Source organism: Hemibagrus wyckioides, linkage group LG22, assembly GCF_019097595.1.
Source record: "Hemibagrus wyckioides isolate EC202008001 linkage group LG22, SWU_Hwy_1.0, whole genome shotgun sequence".
In the NCBI taxonomy this organism is placed as follows: domain Eukaryota; kingdom Metazoa; phylum Chordata; class Actinopteri; order Siluriformes; family Bagridae; genus Hemibagrus; species Hemibagrus wyckioides.
In genome coordinates, this window is record NC_080731.1 from 3,803,241 (window position 1) to 3,829,675 (window position 26,435).

The following is a 26,435-nucleotide window of genomic DNA, read 5'->3' on the forward strand; positions in this document are numbered from 1 at the left end:
CATCCAACTTCTTCCACTGGATCATACATTACCTCAAAAAATATACAAATACAAACACAAATAATACACACATGGTTTTAAAAAAGACACTAAATGTTCAGTATACACAAAAATACACACTATAGACAAGAGATACACAAAAATCTACATAAATATGGGTAGATTTACATGTTAAAAAATGGGCTGATATTTCTCCTGGTACTTTAACTAAAGTGTTTTACGAGATGAAGAGGAAGAAGAAGAGGAGGAGGAGGAGGAGGTGGAGGAGGAGGAGGAAGGAAAATATTATGAATATTCAAACAACAATTTTAGGAAATATCTCTGTAACTGTCTTCTCCTCAGGGATGAGAGATGTTACTAGAAATGTGGGCGGAGCTACGATCCCATATCTAATCATTCAGTAAAACTAGAGCTCAAATCTTCGACTAGATCATACATTACCACAAAAAATAGTCGAAATTCAATTATTTCCGTTATTTAACGAACCAACATAGAGGAAACCTAAGCAGGAATCCACTGAAACACCAATCAGAATTGTGTATCCGGTGCCAAATATTCCATTTTTATGGGAATATAATGGGATATAATATGGGATATAATCTCAACAGAGTCTCCGTCAGTTCAAATTGAGCTCGTAATTTGCTTTGTTGTGTGTGTGTGTTGTTCAGGAGCACATTGAGGAGCTGAGCAGTCTGAACAGGGTGCGTCTGCGTGAGGATGATGAGGGTGAAGGCGTGGCTGCGCGTCTGCGCAGGCAGCTGCGGGCTAAAGACGAAGAGCTGCGTCAGGTCCAGAGGAACATGGCGCAGTGGAAGGAGAAAACCACGGCACGGCTCGCACGCAAGTTTGAACAGGAGCTCACGTCCGAGCTGGAGAGGTCAGCACAACACACACACATCCACTTTATTAGGAACACCTGTGAGTTTAACTGTGGCGTGGTGGTTAGTGCCGGATTGGCTGGTTTGATTGTGGATCTCCTGAGATTTCCACACACACACCATGTCTTTCCTGGTTGATGAGAGAGATCAGAGGAGAATGACCAGACTGCACTGAGCTGACAGGAAGTGTACAGTAACTCAAATAATCACTCTGTACAACTGTGGTCAGCTGAAAAGCATCTCAAAACACACTACACATCAAACCTCGGGGTGGACGAGCGACAAGAGCTGAAGATCACGTAGTGTAGGGTTCCTAATAAAGTGGACAGCGAGTATTATAGGGCTAATCTGAGTACCAAACGTTCATCATATCAAAATTCCTGTTGTAAATGTCTTCACATCTCAGGTCTCCGTTTCTCAGCTTTAATGCTTTGGAAATATCAAACGCATAAATACACACACACACACACACAATTTTATCACTTTTATGACCCCCAGTAAAACGTGCCCCTGGAAACATCAACCTTTGTGTGTGTGTGTGTGAGAAATCTCAAACTGCACACATAGACCATGCTGTTATGAGTGTTCTGAGTAAATATGACCTCGTTATAGCTAACGTCTCAGTGTTTAAGGTGTGTTTTGTTGCCTGCAGATGGAAAGTAGACTGGTTGAGGAAAAGGTAATGGAGAATTTTCTTGCTCCAACTGGTGTAGATTAGAGGCTCGGGATGGTCAGTGTCCTGATCTAGGATCAGCTCTTCGATTCATTCAGTAGAATCTACAGCAGGACACTACAGGTCCATTCACAGCCATGAGTAAACAACAACAACAACAACAATAGATTAGAATGAGCCAGTCATTTGCTGATATTTTTTTTATATATATAATATATTTTAAATTATTTTTTAAATTAAAATTAGTGTCAAATAATGAATAATTATTTAAACACAAATTATGTAAACGACATTTAATAAAAGCAAAATTTTATATTTATTTATTAATAAGAATAAGGGATAAGAATGTAAAAATGTTGGATGATGACCGAATCTAGTATTTATTTATTTAGGAAAACACTTTTCAGATAGAAAATGTATTGAACTACTTATTTATTTATTTACTTACTTACTTACTTACTTACTTATTTAATCAGGACACTACTTGGCTCTATCACAAAATTACTTTTAAATTGTTGCTTTAGAATAAAATAAAACATGATCTGTCATTTTCTTCTACTCAGTACTAGAAATGTAAAAATGTTGGATGATGACAAAACTCAAAAATTTATTTCACCGGAAAAACACTTTTCAGAGAAAGAGTTTCATGAACAAATTATTATTAATTTTTTGTTTAAACAAGAAAATACTCAAAAAATGCTTTTATATTGTTTCTTTAGTAGAGAAATAGGAAATAAAGCTTTAAGCTTTAATTGTTTTTTTTTTTTGTTTTTTTTCTTCATTCCGAGGCCCGTAGCTTGCGAACCAAAGCACTGAATCGCACCAAATTTTGCACACATGTCCAGTCGAACGACACCTAACACGATCCGCTGGGACCACGGGGGCCCAAGATACAGGCCCCGGAACCCTCCGGCATTCACGGCCGTGTAACTTCCGCCCATGACATCCTATCTTCTCAATTTTACATACATATAGAGGAGGCAGAGACGAGTCCAACGATACCTGTTTCGATCCCATAGCCCTCTTGGGCCCTGAGATACGGGCCATGGAACGTTCGCATTCATAGCTGCATAACTCCCGCTCCCGGCGGTCCATCCTCACCAGCTTTGGCCAACACGTAGAGGAGGCTGGCTCGAAGCCCTGGCTCGTCTCTCTCGCCCTCTGGGGAACTGAGATACGGGCCCCGGAATTTGCCGGGATTCTCAGCTGCGTAACTTCCGCCCGCGAAATTTGATCTGCTCCAGATGTTATAGCTGTTATAGATGCAGTGTATTTAAAAGTCATTGTCTTAAGGAAGGAATGATCCTTCATCAGCACTCTGAGAAACTCGATTCATCCATTTGAGGTCTTTCTGTAGTTACTAATCACCAATATACGCAACCTAGTGCTAAACACGTTCATCTATAAACTCTGTAATCTAACAATCTAATAAAACCAGTCTCACTTTAACTTCTGTATTGACTGCTCAGTGTTTCAGTGCATCAACCTCGTGCTACTTCAGAATTTAACACCAGTACCATGTGAGCTCCATGTAGGTTGTAAAGCCGATGAACAGAACTTCAGCATCTCCTTATAATAATAATAATAATAATACAATTATCCAGATAAAAACAACCACAACTCAGCAGCTACTGATGAGACAGTCGATGCTAGGTGAGTGAACACATCAGCTCTTAGCCATTATATTGTTCTTGTTCATCAGTCGATGCACGCATTCTGACACAATAACAAGGAAAAAAAAGTATTTTACCTATGGTAGCTGTGTAGAAGCATGTTTTGGAAGTCAAAAACAAATAAAAAAAGTCAAACAAAATCCCAATTTCTCCTCAGACGATGCAAACAGCTAGAGAATCCACATCATTCCCCATCAATTAGCTAGCATAATAAAACACAAGCCTACGCTTGAAAATAAACAGAGCTACAATAACGATGATTTAATGAATCGATTGACTGACTGATTAACCTCGTAACCAAATAAATTGTTTAACCACTTAACTAACTAATATTTATTTAATATACGCAAACAATTTCCTTTCACCCAAATATAGCTCATCATCCAAACCGTGTTTGTTGTCTAAAGCTGATAAAAGTCATTTGTTAGCGACTTTAACTTCAGCAGCTCCAGAACAAAACTTAAACCAAACAACAAACAAACGTTTTGTTGTGACTGCACTGGGGATTTTTTTTTACTACACAAAACTGTACATAAAATGGTTCATTTTTATAAACTTATTGTATTAACAACAAATCTTTAATCAAATGTTATCTGAAGTATATCAGGTCAAACCGTGCCGTTTCTGTGAGGACGCATGAAGTAGTAGAAATGGTTTGAAGAAAAAAAAAAAAGTATTATAGTATAGAAATTTAAAGTGCATAATTAATTAATTCATAATTATTTGTAATGAATATTAATCGATTAATTAATTATAGTTTAGTAATTATTTTTATTAATTAACTAATTATTACTAGTTATTAATTATTATTTTCCTAATTATTACTAATTGTTCAATATTTTAATTAATTAATTAATTAATAATGCATTAATAATTGAAAAACTTAATTTATTAGCTTATTAAAATAATTAAGGATTAATTAAAGGCTGATGATGTGGTTTGGTTTTGGTGTGTACCGTGTTGTTCAGGAAAACCTGCAGACAAAAATCAGAGCAGCGTCGGAGGCTGGAGCAGCTGGAGGGAGAGATGAGACACCTGACTGCGGTAAACATCGCTCATGGATCTTTTACAAACAGATACATAAACACTGTGTTCCCAAACACAGCTCTTAAGATGGAATTAATAAACTGTGAACAGTGTGTTATTATGCACCAGCCAATCATCTTCCAGTGTGCAAATATCTTGATGATATATAACAGTATATTAGGAGAGAGAGGTAGAATGTGATACATTACATGAACATATTTCAGGGTGTCTTTATTTGAGTCCTGTTTGCATTTTTTCCAGAGCTGCAGTGACATCACAGACGTCCCAGCGTCCTCTGCTTCTTCAGCTCACGTCCCAGGCACAAGAAGTAGCCACGACCTGGACTCGTACAAACTACTGCGCCACCTCCAGAGCCGCATCCGGCAACTGCAGGCTGACGCACAGACCCACACACACACACCCAGCGGCATGCGTCTGAACCGTGAGCAAGGAAACGGCGAGCTGGCTGGATCCTACCTGGAGACAGTGAGGCTTTCTGATATAAAACACCGGCTGTGGAATTACTAAACAAAACATTATCTATCTTTTACATTACTTTATCTGTTATAAATAGGGAAATAATACAGTTTCTTTTTCCCCAGATTGCTCCAGCACTGGACAGCTGTGTGACACGACAGAGCTCTGATTTAAGAACAGCCCGGAACCCTAACCTTTGACCTCTGACTATATCCTTTTTTGTCAAGCGACATGCTGAGGACATTATAACGGTCATTTTACATTTGACTCTTTCATTTCTGTGTAAAGTTGCTGCTGTAAATTAAATTCATACCCAAGGACTCACACCTGAAAGCACTGGAATCGCACTGTGGGTCGGTTCGCCTACCGATAAGAGTCGACTCTTTCGACTCTCTAAATGACTCGTTGCTGTTTTTTCCCTAAAATTATCGTAAAAAAATTAGAAAGGTCCTACTGTTATTGCCTGTATCTACAGTTCAGCAGTTAAAAACAGTGCTTGTATGTGAGTCAGCTCTCAAACTTCACTTAGAAAATGATTCGGTTCAAAGAGTCGACTTGTTACAGAACGACTCATCGGTACTGTGGGTGCGTCTCAATCAGCTACCTAGAGCTCAGCCATTTTAATGACTGTCTCTCAATCACAAAATCCTTCAAGGTTTGCTCCTGAAAAAAATCCCGCAATGCACCACAAAAAAAACAGGGAGATTTACACAGATTAGGCATAACATTATGACCACCTGCCTAATATTGTGCTGGTCCCCCTTTTTGCCGCCAAAACAGCCCTGACCCGTCCTGCACTGTGTATTCTGACCCCTTTCTATCAGAACCAGCATTAACTTCTTCAGCAGTTTGAGCAACAGTAGCTCGTCTGTTGGATCGGATCACACGGGCCAGCCTTCTCTCCTCACGTGCATCAATGAGCCTTGGCCGCCCATGACCCTGTCTCTGGTTCACCACTGTTCCTTCCTTAGACCACTTTTGATAGATACTGACCACTGCAGACCGGGAACACCCCACAAGAGCTGCAGTTTTGGAGATGCTCTGATCCAGTGGTCTAGCCATCACAATTTGGCCCTTCGTCAAACTCACTCAAATCCTTACACTTGTCCATTTTTCCTGCTTCTAACATCAACTTTGAGGACAAAATGTTCACTTGCTGCCTAATATATCCCACCCACTAACAGGTGCCATGATGAGGAGATCATCAGTCTTATTCACTTCACCTGTCAGTGCTCATAATGTTATGCCTGATCGGTGTATATGATGTATAAAACTTCAATATTTGATATATTTGGGTTCCTACAGTCATCAGTGTCTGAAGTGAGCCAGAGTCCTTACTAGTGCCCCAATTAATGTACATGGTACACTGATTCACTACCTAGAGAGCTGATTGAGACGCAGCCTACTTCACTCTCTCCCATGTCGAATAGAGAAACTCTCATGGGCTCAGTTGATCGCAGTCGTCTCTCAGGTACGTTGATGAGAGCAGTTAGCGTCTGCTCTAAAGGTCTATAACACTGGAGGATGTTAGTCCTGGTTGGTAATCTCACTGGTTAATAGCTGTCATGTGATCGAGATCTGGCTTACGAGTGTGAATTGGTGAAGATTAATTCGGGACAAGATGGAGTAGAAATGACCAAATATCTGAATAAAATATATTATGATGAATAAAACATTAATGATCTAAATTTCTCTGAGGCATAAAAGTTCCAGTAATAACACAATTTCCATCGATGTACTGTATTTTTTTATCAATTATTATTATTAATTATGATTATTATGATTAATAATTAAAATAATAATATGTATAATTATTATTAAAAATATTGCTATTATTATTATTATTAATAATAATAATAATAATAAAAATAATATCCTGAACTGTTTAAGGTTGATTATGTTCGGGACAATATTATTATTTTTATTAATAAACACATTCACACTTTTTTCCTAAGTGCATCTTTAATTTTATTGAAAAACAGGTCTGGCTCCCACACCATGTTAAAGAGATCATACATTCAAAAAGCTGAAAAGCAAACGGGGGGAAAAAAATACACAAAATATTCACATTACATATTTTCTTTACAAGTGCAGGCTCGGAAGGATGTATGGCAGAACGTTCCGGGTTTTTGTGGCTAGATTATTTCTCGATTTATTTACATATTTATTTAAAAAAAAAAAGGGGTCACAATGTCCAGAAGTGTTTTATCCTCGGCATCTGTAAGCACAAGACAAGAACTGTGGCACTTTTCTCTCTAGTTAATAATTAAAAAAAAGAACAGAAAAACACATGAAGTTTAATTTAAAGCTTGTATACGATACGCAAATCCCCGGGAAGTTCATATGGATTAAAGTGCTCGTTATCGTTCAATTAAATTAAATGTAGTTACCATAGAAACAGGGATTCATTCTCAGGGACTTGTCTGGGGAAATTAGTCTCTTCTCTGTGAGGAGACATTTCCCGAATGTTTATGGAAGGAGTCTCCAGTGTCAGTCATGTTATTTATTTTAAACAGAACGGCATTCTTTATTACATTGTAATAACACTGTAATAGAATTGTGTGTCACATAAGAGGAATAAAACACTTCGGGATATATCAGGAGTTGATGTTTCACTGATTATTTTTCCTCTGACAGCACGACACGCTGCGTTTTATTCCTTCAGCTCCTTCCTTTACGAGTGAGTGTTAAGTCAAAACGTTCGCGAGGGAAAAATGCAGAAATTCTTGTCATCAGACGTTACAGATAGACTCTGTAGAGACGTCTGATGGGTGAAGAACTAGCGAGAAATCATTTCTCATAAACAGGACACTGTAACGCAGGTCTCCCTGTACCAAGAAGTGTTGAACAGAACGCTAAGGATCTGTGGGATGTCATTATAAGGTGCTACTTATTTGAGTCTATCTATGGCTTTACTGCTGTGTATGAATCCGTTTTATTGTCAAGCTTTTTTTTATTTCTGAGAACAGATTAGAACTAGTGAGATAGTGAAGACAACCAGAAGCAAAAATATCCTGTATAATGGATCGGCTGGAAACAAATCGCCATGTAGTCACAATACACCGTATCACATCGTATCTGCGTTATGGTAATATTTTGAGACGTGCATGATGAATAGTAGTAGTGAGGTCCTTGTGACGCGGAACTCCGTGACAAAACCACTATCTGAAACTGCAAACTAAGGATACAGTATACGATGCTAGGACATGGCAACAAAACTCGCGTTTCGTATTGCGATACCAAGAGTTCGACCTTCTGACGTTTTTGGCAGAACCTCAAAAGAAAATCCTCCGGTTGAAGGTGGAGCGGTGGAGAAAGTCATGTTTAATGCTCGCAGACTCGAGTCTATAGCTCCATGTCCTCCTCTGTGGAGCCGGAGGCTGAGATGAGTGAGCTGAAGGTGTGTTCGTCTGGCCCTTTAGGGATGGGGATGGGTGTCGGGGTCTGTCTGCACGCCGGCTGCTGTTTACGCTGCTGTCTCTGGAGAGAGTCCTTCAGCTGCTGAGTGAAAGGGTCCTCCGGGGGGCGCCACAGCACCAGCTCCATACACGAATGGCTCCTGAACAGATGAGGGATAGATCAGGCATCAGCGCTAACCAACTCATGGTTTATACATTTTTTTCTGGACTTTGTTCCTGAAACACACGTCCCACATACTGTCCACACACGTACATGCGCATGCAGCTGCTACACCACCTGTACTGTTCACATGCTGTCGGATATCTCCAGTACTTCAGGATTATTAAACTTTAACACTCCCCATCATCACTGTGCTGCTATTGACCTTCGACACTGACATCTACTCATCTAGAAAAGTCACAAGACTGCACCTTAGAACAAATCTTTTGGTAGGTTTAAGAGCTTTTTCTTTCTTTACTGTAATAGGAAAATAGGAATAGTGTTCTTGCTTAATAACTTTATTTTTTTTATATAGTGCATAAGTCTGTGATTGGAGACTTGACTTTGTTTAGTCACTAATGCATGGTGCTATACTGCCTTTACTGCTTTACGCAAATTGCCAAATAACTGGCAGATACGCCATAATACTACAGCTCGATTAAATTCTGGATTCTGATTGGTCAGAAGGTGCTGATTACTTTACTCTAACAGCAGCTCTGTGAGTAGTCGTAATTCAAATCACAATAAGTTATCGTTTCTATAGTAACACCTTAGAGAGGGCATTGTGGGAAGGAGTCTCCAGTGTCAGCATGGGTGTCACTAGGCCTTTTTTTTGGGGGGGGGGGGGGGGGGCTTTAGCCACCCTAACATTTCTACTCAGCCCCCCTAAAAATTACTCTACACAAATCTGTGATCGCCTCAGTCCCCTTTAAATTTCAGACTTCGGTTCCTCCCCATCTTTCAGCGCGTTCTTCAATCCGCAGACCGCGGCATCTGTGTGTGTGTGTGTGTGTGTGATCAGAAAGACTCGTATTTGGCTTGTTCAGTCCTCAAATGTTATACACATCTATGCAATACAGTGGAATTCTGCAATAGGTTTATCAGCCTACCCTGCTAGTCAAACCTTTTATTTTATTTTATTTTATTTATTTATTTTTTTTACTATTATACCCTCATTGGGGGCTGAGCCCCGACTTAAACGGAAATCCTAGGATGGCCCCTGGGGTCAGCACTCTATAAAAGACCGGGAGTATGCACTTTTTCTGGTTCCTCTGTAACATGAGCTGTGTATATTTTGTCATGTTACATACACAGCCCTGGCAAAATGGCAGGATTTTGTCATGTAAGAAAAAAAATAAAATCAAGATAAATCATTTCAGAATTTGTTTCATATTTCACAAAAAAAGACCAAAATATTTTTGTTTAATTTTTTTTAAATTTTTATATAAATGATATATAAATATAAAAATAAACATAAAAATATTAATTTTTATTATTATTTTAATTTTCTTTTAAATCACAAAAATCCACCATTTTAAATGGGGTGTGTAAATTTTTATATTCACTGTAACGATTTCTTCCCCATAGATGTTCCACAACATTAAACGTAACTATAAATGGATAAAATGTACGACGTATCATTGCTGTCAATTCGCTGTTGTATAAGAGGAACAAACCAAATAGAGGTGGTCATTACTCTCCCATAACAGCAGCCATCTTTGTGTTTTATTCCCTGCATAATACTTCCAGCACAGATGAACACTAATGAAACAGACGATATTGAGGAACCTTGTCTGACTTTGAAGAAGTTCCTTGATAATTCCACAATGATTAGAGAATAAGAAATCAAATGAATCAGTGTGAATGTGTGAGACAGACGAAACATTAGTACTGCTGTTATTATTATTATTGTAATGGCAGTGACATGAGCAGAATGTACAGTTTAGGCCAATTCAGGTGCTGTATGTCATGTATATATCTTGACAGAGTACACTCACACTGATTGCGCTACTGTATGAGGGAGAATGTCGGCGATGCCGCGCTGTAGCCCCTCCCTCAGGCTGTCTGACAGCACGAGCACGGGTCGGCGCTGAGGCGGCTCTACGTCCAGATCCTCATCGCTGTCATCCTCCAGAGTGATTCTGAACACACACACACAGGCGTACACACACACGTCCATGCACAAGCACAAGCACCCTCAGTGTGAAACCTGGTCCTCCGGGAGCTAGTACGCATGCTGGAGGATGGAACAACACAAGCCAACAATTTGTTCATATTTGTGAATGAGAAGGTAGTTAACATACATGTTATTGGCAAAAGTTTTGGGACACCCCTCCAAATCATTGAACTCAGGTGTTGTTTTTCAGGGGTTGGGCTCGGCCCCTTAGTTCCAGTGAAAGGAACTCTTAATGCTTCAGCTTCATACCAAAACATTTTGGACATTTTCATGCTCTTTGTGGGAACAGTTTGGGGATGACCCCTTCCTGTTCCAACATGACTGTACACCAGTGACCAAAGCAAGGTCCATAAAGACATGGATGAGTGAGTTTGGTGTGGAGGAACTTCACAGAGTCCTGACCTCAACCCCATAGAACACCTTTGGGATGAATTAGAGCAGAGAGCCAGACCTTCTCGTCCAACATCAGTGCCTGACCTCACAAATGCGCTTCTAGAGGAACGGTCAAAAATTCCCATAAACACACTCCTAAACCTTGTGGAAAGTCTTCCCAAAGAGCTGAAGCTGTTATAGCTGCAAAGGGCGGGACAACTTCATATTATGTTCATGTGCATGTAAAGACAGACGTCCCAAAACTTTTAACAATATAGTGAGCTAGTTATCATTGGTTAGCTAGTTCAGTACATTAATGTAAAATGTGTGTGCTGTAAGATGGAGAGTTACCGTTTAATCAGAAAGCTTTTTTCTTGATTCTCAGAAGATAAACCATACATGCTGATTAATTAATTAAATAAAATCCTTCTAAGTGACAGGCGAATGCTGACGTGTATACTGAAGCTGGTGATGGCATTGAGACACATGAGCACTGTGTGTTTGTTAAGTTTAAACATACACAACACATTTCAGTAATAAGTAGGGTTTTATTTGTCGCACTCTGGTAGTTGAAACTATTTGTTAATCTATTTCTAAACTGATTGACTGGATACAAAAATCCTGAGCTGCTGATTTATCTGTCCCTTTCACGATTATACCAGGAGAATCCAGCTACTCTGCTGATGTGAGAGTGTGGGTGTGATTCTCTTTAATTGACTCATTCATCTATTTTTATTCCCAAAATAATCGAAAAGTGAGAACTGGTCTTCAGACACAGAGATCTCTGATCAGTTGTACACATCTCTCACCTGTTCTCGATTTCCTGCAGCTTCCTCTGCGCCGCCTCCACCTCCATACAGGAGCCCTCCGTCTCCACCCTGGGAGCAGGTAAAGTGTTTTGATTGTACTGGGAGTTTGGGCACGGCGGGACGGCCGTAGTGCAGTGCTGAACTGTGCGGGAACCTGTGGCGCACTCGGCCATCCACCCCGGGACTGGTCTGGAGCGTGTGTCCTCCAAGGGATTGGATTCTCCCACGTCCATCATCTTTGGTCTTTTGGCACTGCAGCCTCTATACGAGGAAACCAATCAGCATTGGAAATGAAGGAAAGACACAACACATCTCATAAAACATTTATAAAAGCAATCAGGGTTTTAATGATGAACATAAATCTGATCACTCAGAATGAATGCTAGAGAAGTGCAACATGTTGAAATAAGCTTGAGATGGGAACAAGAAGAGACTGATGTGTATTATGTGTATTCTTTTGCTAATAATTCGTAAAAAAAAAAATAATAATAATAACGAGCTGTCACTCAAATGATCATCTGCTGTGTGGGCCGTCTCGGTCGATCAGCAGGCCCCGCCCACAATGTCTCTGTGACTAAGGCAGCATGGCTCCATTCCCGAAAGAATCTTATTTTTCAACAATAATAAAATACATATTGCATACATACTCATCGTCTGTCCTTCTCCTGTGCTTCCTCAGACATCTCCGCTCCCAGCTCCTAAGACAAACACAGAGAACAGATCAGTTTACATGCAGTAGCTTACAAAAATGGTGTCTGCTCCTAGGCTCACGGCAGAGATGGGGCAGATATTTAGTCTCCAGTTCTGTGTGTGTGAGTTCACAAATGTTCACAGAAAGACATAGGAGATGTTTCAGCGTCCTCTCTTTAATCCTTGTACTGTATAAGAGCTCTCTTGGTTGTTGTGTAGAATAATTACAGGTTACATGCTAAATGAGACAAGGCACAAGTGTCTCAATGCCTAGGAGTTTTGAAGATATAAATTGCTGTAAGAACACAAATACATTACATAAAATAATATTCAGTCATGTTCAGGATCCATATTTACAAATCACATCTTATTTAATGATTAAACACGTTGTGCACCCCTGACCATCACACCCATACAGAGATCAGGCATAACATTATGACCACCGGCCTAATATTGTGCTTATCCCCCTTTTGCTGCCAAAACAGCCCTGACCCATTGAGGCATGGACTCCACTAGATCCCTGAAGGTGTGCTTGCACCAAGATGTTAGCAGCAGATCATTTAACTCCTGTAAGTTGTGAGGTGGGGCCTCCATGGATCAGACCTGTTTGTTCATCTCATCCCACAGATGCTGGATTGGATTGAGATCTGGAGAATCTGGAGGCCGAGTCAACACCTCACATTCATTGTTGTGGTCATCAAACCATTCCTGAAGCATCTGAAGCATTTCTGCTTTGTGGCATGGCGCATTATCCTGCTGAAAGAGGCCACAGCCATCAGGGAATATCGTTTCCATGAAAGGGTGTACATGGTCTGTAACACTACTTAGGTAGGTGGTACGTGTCCACATGGTTTCAGGACTCAAGGTTTCCCAGCAGAACATTGCCCAAAGCAGGACACTGCCTCTGCTGGATCACCTTCTTCCCATAGTGCATCCTGGTGCCATGTGTTCCCCAGGTAAGAGACGCACATGCACCCCCCATCCACGTGATGTAAAAGAAAATGTGATTCATCAGACCAGGCCTTCTTCCATTGCTCCTTTGCCCATTGTTGCCGTGACTGGTCTGCAGCCGTGCTGCCCCATACACAACAAACTGAGTACACTGTGTATTCTGACTCCTTTCTATCAGAACCAGCATTAACTTCTTCAGCAGTTTGAGCAACAGTAGCTCGTCTGTTGGATCGGATCACACGGGCCAGCCTTCACTCCCCATGAGCCTTGACTGCCCATGACCCTGTCGCCGGTTCACCACTATTCCTTCCTTGGACCACTTTTGATAGATACTGACCACTGCAGACCGGGAACACCCCACAAGAGCTGCAGTTTTGGAGATGCTCTGATCCAGTGGTCTAGCCATCACAATTTGGCCCTTTTGGTCAAACTCGCTCAAATCCTTACGCTTGTCCATTTTTCCTGCTTCTAACATCAACTTTGAGGACAAAATGTTCACCTGCTGCCTAATATATCCCACCCACTAACAGGTGCCATGATGAGGAGATCATCAGTCTTATTCACTTCACCTCTCACTGCTCTGAATGTTATGGCTGATCAGGTGTATATACCTATTCCAAAACTACAATCTGTATACTTCTTAGAAGGCTTTCCACAAGATGCTGAATTGAAGCTGTGTGAGGATTTGTATTCATTAAGCTACAAGAGCATTAGTGAGATCAGGTCTTCATGGAGCTCAGGGGCTTTATGCACAGAGGCATTGTCATGCTAGAACAGGTTCGAGTTCCAGTATAGTGCCTTGAAAATGATGTGGTAAAAGTTTACATATTGGTGTGATGGTCAGAGGGGCACATACTTCTAGCAAACCTTTTTAAAGCTCATTGAACAGTAACAGATTGCATGATTAAGAATGCTCCTGTGTACTCTAACGAGGAAGACAGAAATTGGAGAAAGAAAGCTCTTCTATTTTCTCAGGATGAGCACCACAGAAGGGCTTCTTTTCATAAATCAGTTACGTCGTACCCAACCCTGGAGTTACGACACACACATTATGAGCTCTAACACTCACGAGTTGATCATGGAGCTTCCTGGCAGGTGGAGCGAGCCGTTGGTTTGTCCCTTTGAGATGCTCATATCAGGAAAGTGTGGAAAGGTTGAGTACACAGAGGGAAAATACCCTAGATCCCTACTCCCGGGACTGGCACTCTGCATCCTGTCTGTCTGTAAACAACAACACCAATAATAATCAATAAAATTTAAATAGATAGATAAATAACAATGATGAATCATAGAACTGGCAATTATAATGATATATAAATTATATAAATATATAATAGATCAATTATGGTACATAAGTATATATAGATATCTGACTATTAAATCTTAAATCTGAATTAATAATAATTGCATAATTAATTTCCATAAACAGTGAAATAAAAAATTACGACATTAAATATACTGTGTATTTCCTTAAGCTCGTTTTTCCATATTTTATTTTATAATCAGTCATTTTCGTTATTTTATTTCCTGGTATTTTCGTACACAGATAATGTTGAAAATTGTTTAGAAATAATAAAAAAAATTATGATATTTAAACCATTATCTAAATTATCCTAAAAAACAAACAAAAAAAACAGAAAATCTTTTATATGAACTCTATTTGGATGTGCCACCTGTCAGTCATTTTATAAACCCGCCCCCAAAGCCACTTGACATCCTTATAAATCATTACGATAACAAGTTACACATTTATAACTCGATTTTCGAGCAGCTGGATGTCTGAGTGCACCAGAAAGTGATATAATGAGCTCACAAACTCTTTGTTGAACCGCCATAACTCTTGGGGGTGGAGCTGTGTGTACACAGGTAGAAATGGGGGCAGGGTTAATGAGTAATAAATAACATAAAATAACATAAAATAACATAAAATAAAATAAAATAAAATAACAAAATAAAATAAAATAAAATAAAAAATAAAATAATTCAAATCGCATTCAACCCCACACATTTCACCATGCGTAAGAGACTTTCTTATAATCCACCTTTTAAAAAGCTTAACATCACTGAAATAAATAAATAAAATATTAAAACAAAAACATTTAATTAAATTATCTGAACGCTGACATTAATTCAGCTTGACACATAACTATGTATTTAATTCCTAAATTATTTTATTATATATTTCATTCATTAATTTATAACACATGGGGGGAAAAAAACATCCACAAGTAAGTAACTAACTGATTATTTTTCAGCGAATTTTGGTTATATTGTATATCGTTAGTGAGTATCGTGATACGATATTTTTTTTGCCAAATCGCTCAGTACGGTGCTGTTAGAATGAGCAAGCAGCAAAAAATAAACATAACAGTTACATAATGTAATAAAAACCTACCTTATTACAGTTATGCCGGCTAATAGAGGATTAAATAAGCATCACAGTTCCTCCTTTTAGCGAAATAAGTCAGTCTAACCAGATCTATTTATACTAGATGAATAATAACCTTCTACATCGCAGCTGTCAGTTTCTGACATCGTTCTGCGGTACAACCCCTTTAACCTAATCCCAAATACCGACGTCTCCCCTACTTTTACGTCCTCCGTCATAAACCGAAACGCGTTCTACTCCCGCCCTATCTAGTGCACTACTCTTTTAAAGGAGCCGCGATTTCGGACACAGCGCTTTATCGAGATTAAACTATTTTGGGCCGAACGCAAGCTGCAAAGTTACACATCCATACAACAAGCAACGAATACTAATAACAGCGCATGGAATAGTGGTCTTAAAGTCGCTACTTCCAGCAGCAAACACTTACCCGAGTGAGAGAGCGGCGGAAAACAACACAACTCACGGAGAAAGGATCCTGAAGCTAGCAACTTCGCTACCACCACTGACCAAACACACATACGCGAGATTTGCGCGTGAACCAGAGAACACGCGATAGGATTCTGGAAGGCGCGTGACTGATGGGATTTGTAGTCCGTCAAGTGGCGTTTGTAGTCCGTTTCCGGGTTTCAGCGAAAATAATGAAACAAATCACGTAATTTACACACAGGGTGTTTAACAGTATTTTATCGCCATAAATATCGCCATAAATACCGTATATATATATATAAATATATATATTTATAAATATATATTTTTATATTTTATATATATATATATATATATATATATATATATATATATATATATATATATATATTATATATATATATATATATATATATATATATATATATATATATATATATATATATATATATATATATATATATATATATATATTTTTTTTTTTTTTTTTTTTTTTTTAAATGTAATTTAGGCTTGTTTCTTTACAGACAGAACTGTAGTCCGTTAGTCCACTTCCGGGGAAATCGTAAACAAATATAAACATAAATCGTAATAAATCTAATATTTAAAACACACAAAATGACGAGATAGTTTGTTTACTTATTTATTTGCGGTATCGTATAGATGTGAAATAACTTTTATAAAAAAAAATTTTTTAAAGCAAAACACGAGCTTGTTTGTTATTTCGGCTAACTTTAACCCCGCCCTTTGTTTTGACACAAAGTCACGTGACTGAAAGGCCAGTAACTTTCCTGTACAGTCCAATTAAATAGATGAGAAACGTGTGTGGGTCCATTCAGTGTACATCCGTTTTATGGGTTTATTTTATAGATCAGACAAGATGAAGATGCTTTTCTGCGTTTTTGCTGCTCTGTTTGCTCTCACTGCAGCAAACCCATGCGGTAATTATCTATCTATCTATCTATCTATCTATCTATCTATCTATCTATCTATCTATCTATCTATCTATCTATCTATCTATCTATTATTATTATTATTATTATTATTATCTCTATTCTCTGTCACTATTATTTGTGTTATAAACATGTTATACTTCATCAAAGTTCTATTAAAGTTATCTATTATAACTATAACCCTCAGCATAATAATAATTGATAATAATTTGCTTTCATTGCAAACAAGTGGCAGTTTAAAATGTGTTGTTTTACCAAAACTAGAAAGGAAAATGCTATTTTATAATATATTTTATTATAATAATTTATAAAAACCTATGTTAAAACGTTAAGGAATAAAATTAAACATGATGATATGATGCTTCATATTTGCTTAATGTTACTCAAATTTAAATAGTTGCATTTACACCTAAATTATTATATATTTACTGTATCTTCTTCTTATAATAATAATAATAATTATTATTATTATTATTATTTTTATTAAGAAAATACAGTAAATATATAATAATTTAGGTGTAAATGCAACTATTTAAATTTAAATAATAATATATAAATAATATTTAAATAATAATAATAATAATAATAATAATAATTATTATTATTATTATTATTATTATTATTATTATTATACATTTTTTATTTAATTTATTTATTTATTAGATTTTTTCCCTGTAGCTTGACAGTACATTAAGAAATCAGGATAAAAAGTGAAATAAAACCACTTCTCTGTATATGTATTCACTCTCTCTCTCTCTCTCTCTCTCTCTCTATATATATATATATATATATATATTACTTTTTTTTAATTATTAATGCAATTATTAATTAATGGAGATTTTGATGCAAAATATCCATATAAATCAGAGCCACAGTATAATATGAATACTCAATTTTAGCTCTTTATTTTACTGTAATTTATAATTATTTATTATTTGTTTTATTTATTTTTTTTGTCATTAATCAGAGTGTGAGCAGCTAGATTATTGAATGTATTACTATAATGTAGCATGAAAAAATTGTAAAATAAACTTTTTTAGGATGATCGATTCAGGTTAATGTATAAAATTTCATTTTAATCACGGAGACTGTGTTATTATTTTAGGAGGTGAGCCTTTTATTTATTTATAAGTACTGTCTCTTCACTCTGTTACTCCCACTGAATTCAATGATTTTGAAAAAGGTCAGAATTTCATCATCGTGGACATTTTTCTTTGGACTTTGGCTCTCTGAGTTTATTTAGCAGTGTTTGTAGAGTGTGTGTGTGTGTGTGTGTGAGTGTGTGTGTGTGTGAGTGTGTGTGTGTACAGCAGGGTGTAGGGGTTGAGACCTGTGGAGTCGTGAACTCTTTGGTATTTTGTAAGCTTTTTTCTGATTCACTCACACACCAGGAAAGATTCTTACTGTATTGCAAAATTCCCGGCAACCTGAGTCAGATGTTTTTCAGCTCAGTGTGTTCTGTGCTGCAGACGTCTGTCTGAACACACCTGATAAAATTGTGAAAGAGGGGAAAAATCTGTTAACCTCCCCCTCTAAATAGACTTAAAAATAATAATAAAAAAATCAACATTGCAAGTGACATCAATTCATTAAAATTCATTAAATAAAAATGAAATAGAACACACCAAAAACAAAAGAAAAAGGAAACTAAAAACATGACCGGAAACTGAGAGAAATTAGATGAAAGGAACAAAAAGGAAATATAAAATAAAATAAAATTATGAAAATAAATGAATAAATAAAAAATAATAAATAAATAAATAATTTAATAATAATAATAATAATGTACTGAGCAATGAAGCAATGAAGATGCAAAAACACCACAATTTTTAATTCATCTATTGAACTAAAATTCACTAATATATATATATATATTTAAAAAATCCTTCATAAAAAAGGTAAGCAGAATTTCTGAAAGACAAACTGATCCCAAAATTCTCTTGTAGGATTGTCACTGCCCCGGCTTACTTTGTGTGGGTTTTTTCTTTCTTTTTTACCACACTCTCTCTACAGACTCGGATCATAAATCTCTCCTGCTCAGGCTGAATCAGGAACTGCTTCGCTCCACCAAAAACCAAGAGTCTCTTCCCAACCCGAGCGTCCACATCGCTCTGCGTCTCTCCACTCAGCACGACCTGAAGAAAGAGAGCCAGTACCTCAACCAGCTCAAGACCAAGTTCCATGAGGACATTCAGAGGTACCGAGCTGCTGGGGTTCTATCTTCAAAGTAAATGTCGACATCAAACCCATTTCTGCTCTCTGAGATGCTCCAAGTGTTTGTTCATCTAAAAAGCAGCTCGAGTCTGATCTTCAACCAGTAAAATTCTGTGTACGGTTCTCCAACAGAGGGAAAAACACAGGTCTAAAACACACTGAAAGCCAACAGACTCATTTTAGATCAGACTCACAGCCTGAATTTATACAAATAAACCACTTTAATAGTTTACATACACTTGATCCTGAATACTGTGTGTTCTGATTTCCAGGAAGGAAACATGATCTATTAAGAGCAGGGGGGGGGCATAAACTTTTGCACATATGTAAATTCTCATTATTTTGTTTAAAGATGAATTAAGTACTACCCTCCTGAATCTACATATGATATTTCCCAGAAGAAAAAATAATAGCAATTTACACCAATCTCAGCTCTTTATGTGTCACGTTGCCTTCTTGAGCATCAGTGAACGTCTGCGCTTTTTGTAATAGTTATATACGAGTCCGTCAGGTGAAGATGTGAAAAGACAGATCTCACTTTTTTGAACCATATACACCAATCAGCCAAAACATTATGAGCACTGCAGGTGAAGTGAATAACACTGATGATCTCCTCATCATGGCACCTGTTAGTGAGTGGGATATATTAGGCAGCAAGTGAAGTAAGGATTTAAGCGAGTTTGACGAAGGGCCAAATTGTGATGGCTAGATCAGAGCATCTCCAAAACTGCAGCTCTTGTGGGGTGTTCCCGGTCTGCAGTGGTCAGTATCTATCAAAGGTGTCTTTTGTATGTATCCTTTAAATGGAGGCCTCACCTCACAACTTACAGGAGTTAAAGGATCTGCTGCTAACATCTTGGTGCCAGATACCACAGCACACCTTCAGGGATCTAGTGGACTCCATGCCTCAAGGGCTCAGGGCTGTTTTGGCAGCAAGCCGAATACCAGTATATTATTAGTCAGGTGGTCGTAATGTTATGCCCGATCTGTGTATTTAAATGTGAGACGTATGTAAACTCGACTGTACTAACAGCAACCTTCTCTAAAAAGTGTCACTAAATGTTACTCGTGTGTTTTGTCTCTCGACCCTTCAGCACTCTAAACAACGGGAAGCCCGTGGTGGGCCGCCTTGCTCTCTACGTGATGGCGTTGCGATCTTCTTGCCATGACCTGAGCAGTGTGTCTCTGCTGACGGGTGAGAAGAGCGAACCTCTGCTCACACACCTGAAGAAACAGATGGAGTTGGAGAAGGAGTACATGGCATGTGAGTTGCCCCCCCCCTATCTCCCCCTCAAACCCCCCCAACCCCCTCCCTCTTTCTCTCTCTCTCCCTCTCTCCCCCCTCTCTCTCTATCCCCCCCTCTATCTTCCTGTCTCCCCCCCTCTCCCTCTCCCTCTCTCTCTCTATCTCTCTATCCCCCCATCTCTCTATCCCCCCCTCTATCTTCCTGCCCCCCCTCCCTCTCTCTCTCCCCCTCACACCCCCCACCCCCTCCCTGTCTCCCCCCCCCTCTCTATCTCTCTATCCCCCCATCTTCTTGTCTCCCCTCCCTCTCTCTCTCCCTCTCTCTTTCTCTCTCTCTCTCCCTCTCTCTCTCTCTCTCTCTCTCTGTCACTCATGTTGTCAAGAACAAAGAGCTTTACAAATTTTAAGACAAATAGCTTTTACACATGATGTGTCTAATAAAGTGGCCTAATAAATGAAAGTGTTAAAGGTCTAATAAAAGTCTAATAAAGTGACATTGCAACATAGCAAATAAACTATGATTTGTGATCTCATGAACTGTTTTTTCCCCCAATTTCAGTCAGCCATCGTCCCCTGACCAACTTCTACCAGTACTCTCTGGGCATTCTGGCTCTGTGTGTAAGCGGAGTGAGAGTGAGCTCTCACGTCAGCCACAAGCTCACCCACGCCGCCCTGCACACCCATTTCAAACACGGTGACTCCGTAAGTGTGGGTGAGTTCTTCATACGGTTTACTAACTGTTTCATTTAGATGTGTTTATTTGGAGGCTGATTAAGAATTAGAAGAAGTGTTTCAGGAAGTGTTTAAATCTGCTACGCTCTCTGATATTTCCCAGACACCCTTGCGATGGCAGGCATGGCCCTGCAGTGTCTGAAAGAAGCTGCAACGCCGGTTAAAAACAAAGAGGAGCTGGATGAGGCTCTGACCACCATCAAACAGAAGATTGTGGACTCACAGCGAGCTGATGGACACTTGGGCAATGAGTTCAGCACTGGATTGGCTGTGCAGGTGAGACTCAGGGTGATCCAGGTAGATCAGACTTCTGCTCATTTGGGGTCTGGGTGTTGTCTAAAATACACAAATCCCAGTGAAAGAGTTGTGTGCCTGTCAGTACCAGTGATGGAGGCGTGGTTTCTGTGCTTGTCTGTCCCACTGAAGGAGGTGTGGGCTTTGTTCATGTCAGTCTCTGTGAAGGAGGTGTGGCTTCTGTGACTGTCACTCCCAGTGAAGGAGGTGTGGCCTCTATGTGTTTCAGGAAAAATATCTTCTTAATTGCGTTCGTCGTAACTCGTAATTCTTGACATCCAACCAGGAAAAACTAACAAAAACAATCCCGCAACTCAGAATTCTTACTCTAGATTTAAGCAAGTTACATCAAATCAACATGGCCGCTCACAGCTTCAGAAGCACTTCTCACCTTTAAACATACAGATATATTCACTTGTTAAATCCGTGACTATGGAGGTAAACGTACAATTAACTGGTTAGCATCCCCAGTGAAGGAGGCGTGGCCTCTGTACCTGTCAGTCACGGTGAGGAAGTGTAAAATACAGGTATAATGTGATAAGATGACCAAATATTTGGAGTGTAGGAAAGCCAGAGGGATATTCTTATCACTTTTTGCACTATTTGTCTGTTTCAGGCTTTACTGGCAATGGGCAGCAACGTAGACGAGTGTGCCACGTCTATGAAGGCTCTGTGGTCTGACGCCAGAAAAGATTCCTACCACAACGCCATGGCGATCTCTCAAATCCTGCCTGCTCTCCAGCAACGCTCGTATCTCCACCTGAAGAACAAGGAATGTCTCAATGAGGACGGTTTGTACAGCTAATGCACTCACCATTCATTTACACACATGACAAAAGGTGACGTGGAAACATGATAGTTAAATGTATTTTAACACATCATCATTTAACCTTTTGTCAAACAAAAAGGATGTGTAGATACACATCTATGCTTAAATAAACATATTTTATAGACATCAGAACACTGTTGCTAACCAATCAGCTAGCTCTGAGTATATATATATATATATATATATATATATACTCAGAGCTAGCTGATATCTGGCGCTAGCAACCTTTTTAGATCAGAGTGGCTCCAGTGACAGTAGAAACAACACAGAATTGTCAGGAATATCAACATTTACCTCATGATGCTGCATTGCTAAGAAAATACACCACATGACTAAAATGACTCTGTAAATACAGTTAGCATTACCCGCTAATGGGTTGTACTATACTGAGACTCATTGTATCATCACAACTTATAAATATAAATTTTTAGTGTTTGTAATCAAATCTTTACACGCTATGTTGTTTGAATGTAGCATTAGCTGACAATAAACGATAATAAACTATTTCTGTGAAGTAAAAGAAATCCAACATTATTTTAAGGATACATCTTATTTTTGGCCGTAAATGGTTCTCAAAAAATATTCTACCTAGAAGAGAATGCAAGGTTAATGACAAGTGTCCACGATATAATGTTGTATTCTTTTAAGGTGTAACTTTGCTATGCTAATGCTATGCCGCAAAACTGCTTTCCCGCACAGACACTCTCATTCTGGACGATGTTCCAGTTGTCCTGACGAGCTTGCCGATTGTCCGTGTGAAAGTGGACGTGGAGGTGGTGAAAGCAGACGGCGCGTCCGTCGATTATCAGATCGACGTTCCCAGTGGCTCATCGCTGCTCGAGAGTCTCATGCTGCTTCAGCAACAGCAGGCCAACTTCAAGTCAGTCTCCTTTAGCTGAGCGTTTTAGTGCAGAAAGAAAATAAATGGTCCAGTAATGGCTGCGTTATTATAGTTAAAGTATAACAAAACAATGCAGAAATATTACTGCGTAAACAATAAATGCAAATATTACATTAAAAACTAATATTACCTCATAAACAACTAACAAAAACTAAAAATATCGCCTTCAGGTTGCACTTTAAAGAACATTTGTGAGAACGTTTAGCTAGTTTATGACGCTGTTTGCTAGCAAGCTAGCAGCATAGCATGAGCTAGTTCTATACAAGAGCCTATCTTTAATAGTGTAATTATGTTAGTTAAATAGTTACTTTATTCCAACCTGACACTTAAAAAAATAAGGCTGTGTTATACCACATGACTTTGTAAGCTGTGTTAGCAGTTTTCTTAGCCAAAGAATTTGGTTTATTTTTGATAATTTGGAGAAACCTGAGGTAAATCAATGAACGTGTATAAACTACTGAGCTTAGAAAAATGTCTAAAAAAGTATTTGCTAATAGGAGAAAGACGCTAAGTGGCTAGGAAAGAAGTCAGATTCTATGGGTTTCTAACAGACGCTTTGCTAATTTTGTATTATAGATGATATGATCGACTCTTTCTCTCACTTTTTTCATGTTTGTTTTAAGCTATAGCTAATAGTAAAGAACTACTAATGGAAATAAATTGAGTCAGGAAGTTCATATTTTGCTACGTTTACTTTCTGATCTCATCGTCTATGTGGCCATTTTGTTGTGTTTGTTTAATGCTCGGACCGTGCTATTACAGAGTGTATTTTTTATGCTGCAGGTTTGAGAAGGAGGACAGTCTGTGGGGGCCGTTCCTTAGCGTAATAAACGGAGAACAGGCCCGACAGACTGACCGGAGATACTGGCATGTCGCTTCAGACGGACAAGGACTGACTCAGGGTAAGACTCACACACTCGCAAATGTTCTGTCTTACTATCCTTGTGAGGACCTTTTGCTGAGATGATTATTAACGCAGCTAATTGATGCTATTCCACATCTACATCCCTAAGCTAAACCTCAGTAACGAAAATTAAACATTTTGGCTAATGGGCACTAGCGAAATGTCCCCAGAAAGTTACTATTCCTATCTCTGGGAGGAAATTTGGTCCCGACGAAGATATAAACACACACACACACAAACACACACACACACTGCAAATTTGCATAAAGTACTTTGTTTTTAACTCTGTGCTTTTTCTTTTCAGGCATTAAGGACTATAAGATTGAAGCAGCTCAGAAGATCACCATCAAGAACACCAGCTACTGATCTGGGTCCAGACTGAAAATAATACTAATACAAGTAGTGAAAATAGTAGTCATTTTAATGAATGTTACATACAAAGATTAGTTCCCAGTACACTAATTTAATATTTGACTGGGATATTTCATGGTTTATACATAAAACTCAGATCCTAGCAACAGTTTGTTACACAGAAACCGTTACTACACTTAATAAAGACTGGCAGTCTGTTACCATGGCATTACTGTAGCGTTACCATGGCAACACGCAACAATTTCTCTAGCTGTGGCTTCTTCTGGAGCTATTTTTGTTGACGGAGCAAAAACGAGCAAACTATTTAGCCGTGTTGTGTCAGGTACACAGTATGAATTTCTTGTTTACAAAAAAGTTGTCGCTCACAATCGTACTGGAAATCTGCGGCATACAGCCGAATCACATCCGTGCTGATATTCACTACAACCAAACGATTGCAAATGTTACATGATGTAATTTTAACGTGTAACAACCTTAACAATGAACTAATTTAGCATCAGAATGTGTCTGAATTTTTATTTTGACTATTTGTTAGTGGGACGTTGCCACATCAAATTAGCAGTCTCTCCTTTACTATTTCAGAAACCATGTTTTTGTCTCTTTGCTTTTCCAGACAGAAGTTAAAGAGGGATACACAGATCGAGCGTAACATTATAAGCACTTACAGGTGAAGTGAATAAGACTGATGATCTCCTCATCATGGCACCTGTTAGTGGGTGGGATATATTAGGCAGCAGGTGAACATTTTGTCCTCGAAGTTGATGTGTTAGAAGCAGTAAAAATGGACAAGCGTAAGGATTTGAGCGAGTTTGACGAAGGGCCAGATTGTGATGGCTAGACCACTGGATCAGAACATCTCCAAAACTGCAGCTCTTGTGGGGTGTTCCCGGTCTGCAGTGGTCAGTATCTATCAAAAGTGGTCTAAGGAAGGAACAGTGGTGAACTGGTGACAAGGTCATGGACGGCCAAGGCTCATTGATGGACGTGGGGAGTGAATGCTGGACCGTTTGATCCAATCCAACAGACGAGCTACTGTTGATCAAACTGCTGAAGAAGTTAATGCTGGTTCTGATAGAAAGGTGTCAGAATACACAGTGCAGGATGGGTCAGGGCTGATTTGGCAGCAAAAGGGGGACCAACACAATATTAGGCAGGTGGTCATAATGTTATGCCTGATCAGTGTAATAAAGTCTTTGGGTAAAAAAACATCTTTAGGTCAAGTAAACAATAACAAAAGCTTTTTTTAATTACCTTGTATTGTGAGATTATGTTTATTAATGACATTTAAATAAATTAAATAAATAACAAATGCTTTCAATGAAGTCTTATTCTAATATTTGTAAATGAGCAATAAATCTGTTTAGTGTGTCTTGATGAAGACAATTGCTCGGTTATTTAAATGTCCTGTTTACGGATCTGAATAATTGTATAATAATAATTAATAATAATAATAATAATAATAATAATAATAATAATAATAATAATAAAAAATAGGACTTCAATTTTGACCATAAATGACTGAGTACGGTTTTCGTTAAGTCCCGCCTCCTTTGCTCTGATTGGCTAATTCAATCTTGCCATTATGATCTAGCCGGTAATTATTTATTTATTTTACTTTATTAATGTTATTCTATTCCAGAGTTCTGTATTTTAGGTCTTAAATTATGATTTTAAAAATATTCAATATTTTATTTGCAGCCTCTATGCAATATCTCCTATCTAGCGCGTTTCCAAGCGTTCGATGGTTGCTAAATTGGCGTTCGTACGGTCCAATCGGAGCACAGCTTTAAGTCGCGAGTGTCAGCACTAGCCAATGATCGCTCAGGAGGCGGGATTTTCTTTCCAGTGCGCGTTCATGCTTCACACACTTAGACCCCGCCCCCTGTTCGACTACAGGCATTTGTATGCTGATGTGTCCGTATTGGAATATGGATGTGTCTCGCCATCAGTCTCTAAGAAAAACACAAACACGATGCGGCTACTATGAACGCGAAATGTCCTCTTACAGTAAGTACAACTTCATCCTTATAACTAGCATCGTAGCGCCAATG

General features: G+C 38.6%; 4 protein-coding genes across 8 annotated transcripts in view; 3 read left to right on the forward strand and 1 right to left on the reverse strand.

The window, feature by feature from the left end:
• si:ch211-102c2.8 (trichohyalin) overlaps window positions 1–6,470 on the forward strand; it is a 41,119-nt gene extending 34,649 nt beyond the window's left edge. For both annotated transcript variants that reach the window (XM_058375550.1, XM_058375551.1), the window contains 4 exons: window positions 669–877; window positions 4,193–4,268; window positions 4,512–4,736; window positions 4,853–6,470. In XM_058375550.1, the coding sequence (XP_058231533.1) occupies window positions 669–877; window positions 4,193–4,268; window positions 4,512–4,736; window positions 4,853–4,927 (585 nt within the window). In that variant the 3' untranslated portion in view covers window positions 4,928–6,470. The remainder of the gene's footprint in view (window positions 1–668; window positions 878–4,192; window positions 4,269–4,511; window positions 4,737–4,852) is intronic.
• Window positions 6,471–6,899: 429 nt separating this feature from the next.
• Window positions 6,900–16,065, reverse strand: ccdc117 (coiled-coil domain containing 117). 3 transcript variants are annotated; one of them, XM_058375553.1, is made up of 7 exons: window positions 15,941–16,052; window positions 14,938–14,976; window positions 14,194–14,345; window positions 12,131–12,181; window positions 11,484–11,744; window positions 10,124–10,267; window positions 6,900–8,286 (listed from the first exon to the last, which is right to left on the reverse strand). In XM_058375553.1, the coding sequence occupies exons 3-7, from the start codon at window positions 14,334–14,336 to the stop codon at window positions 8,073–8,075; spliced, it is 813 nt and encodes a 270-aa protein (XP_058231536.1). In that variant the 5' UTR covers window positions 14,337–14,345; window positions 14,938–14,976; window positions 15,941–16,052; the 3' UTR covers window positions 6,900–8,072. The 3 variants fall into 3 exon arrangements, with proteins under 3 accessions (XP_058231536.1, XP_058231535.1, XP_058231537.1); XM_058375552.1 differs by lacking the exon at window positions 14,938–14,976 and having other exon boundaries at window positions 15,941–16,065; XM_058375554.1 differs by lacking the exons at window positions 14,938–14,976; window positions 15,941–16,052 and adding an exon at window positions 15,520–15,928.
• A 653-nt stretch (window positions 16,066–16,718) lies between these two features.
• tcn2 (transcobalamin II) lies at window positions 16,719–25,693 on the forward strand. Its single transcript, XM_058374347.1, has 9 exons — window positions 16,719–16,880; window positions 18,906–19,089; window positions 20,201–20,370; window positions 20,912–21,064; window positions 21,188–21,360; window positions 21,995–22,169; window positions 22,907–23,087; window positions 23,892–24,010; window positions 24,317–25,693. Exons 1-9 carry the CDS (start codon window positions 16,793–16,795, stop codon window positions 24,376–24,378), a joined length of 1,305 nt encoding a protein of 434 aa, XP_058230330.1. The 5' UTR covers window positions 16,719–16,792; the 3' UTR covers window positions 24,379–25,693.
• A 236-nt stretch (window positions 25,694–25,929) lies between these two features.
• rabl6b (RAB, member RAS oncogene family-like 6b) overlaps window positions 25,930–26,435 on the forward strand; it is a 32,734-nt gene continuing 32,228 nt past the window's right edge. The window contains exon 1 of one of the 2 annotated variants that reach the window (XM_058374345.1): window positions 25,930–26,391. The gene's annotated coding sequence lies outside the window, so the exon portion shown is untranslated. The remainder of the gene's footprint in view (window positions 26,392–26,435) is intronic. The other variant, XM_058374346.1, reaches the window with a different exon arrangement.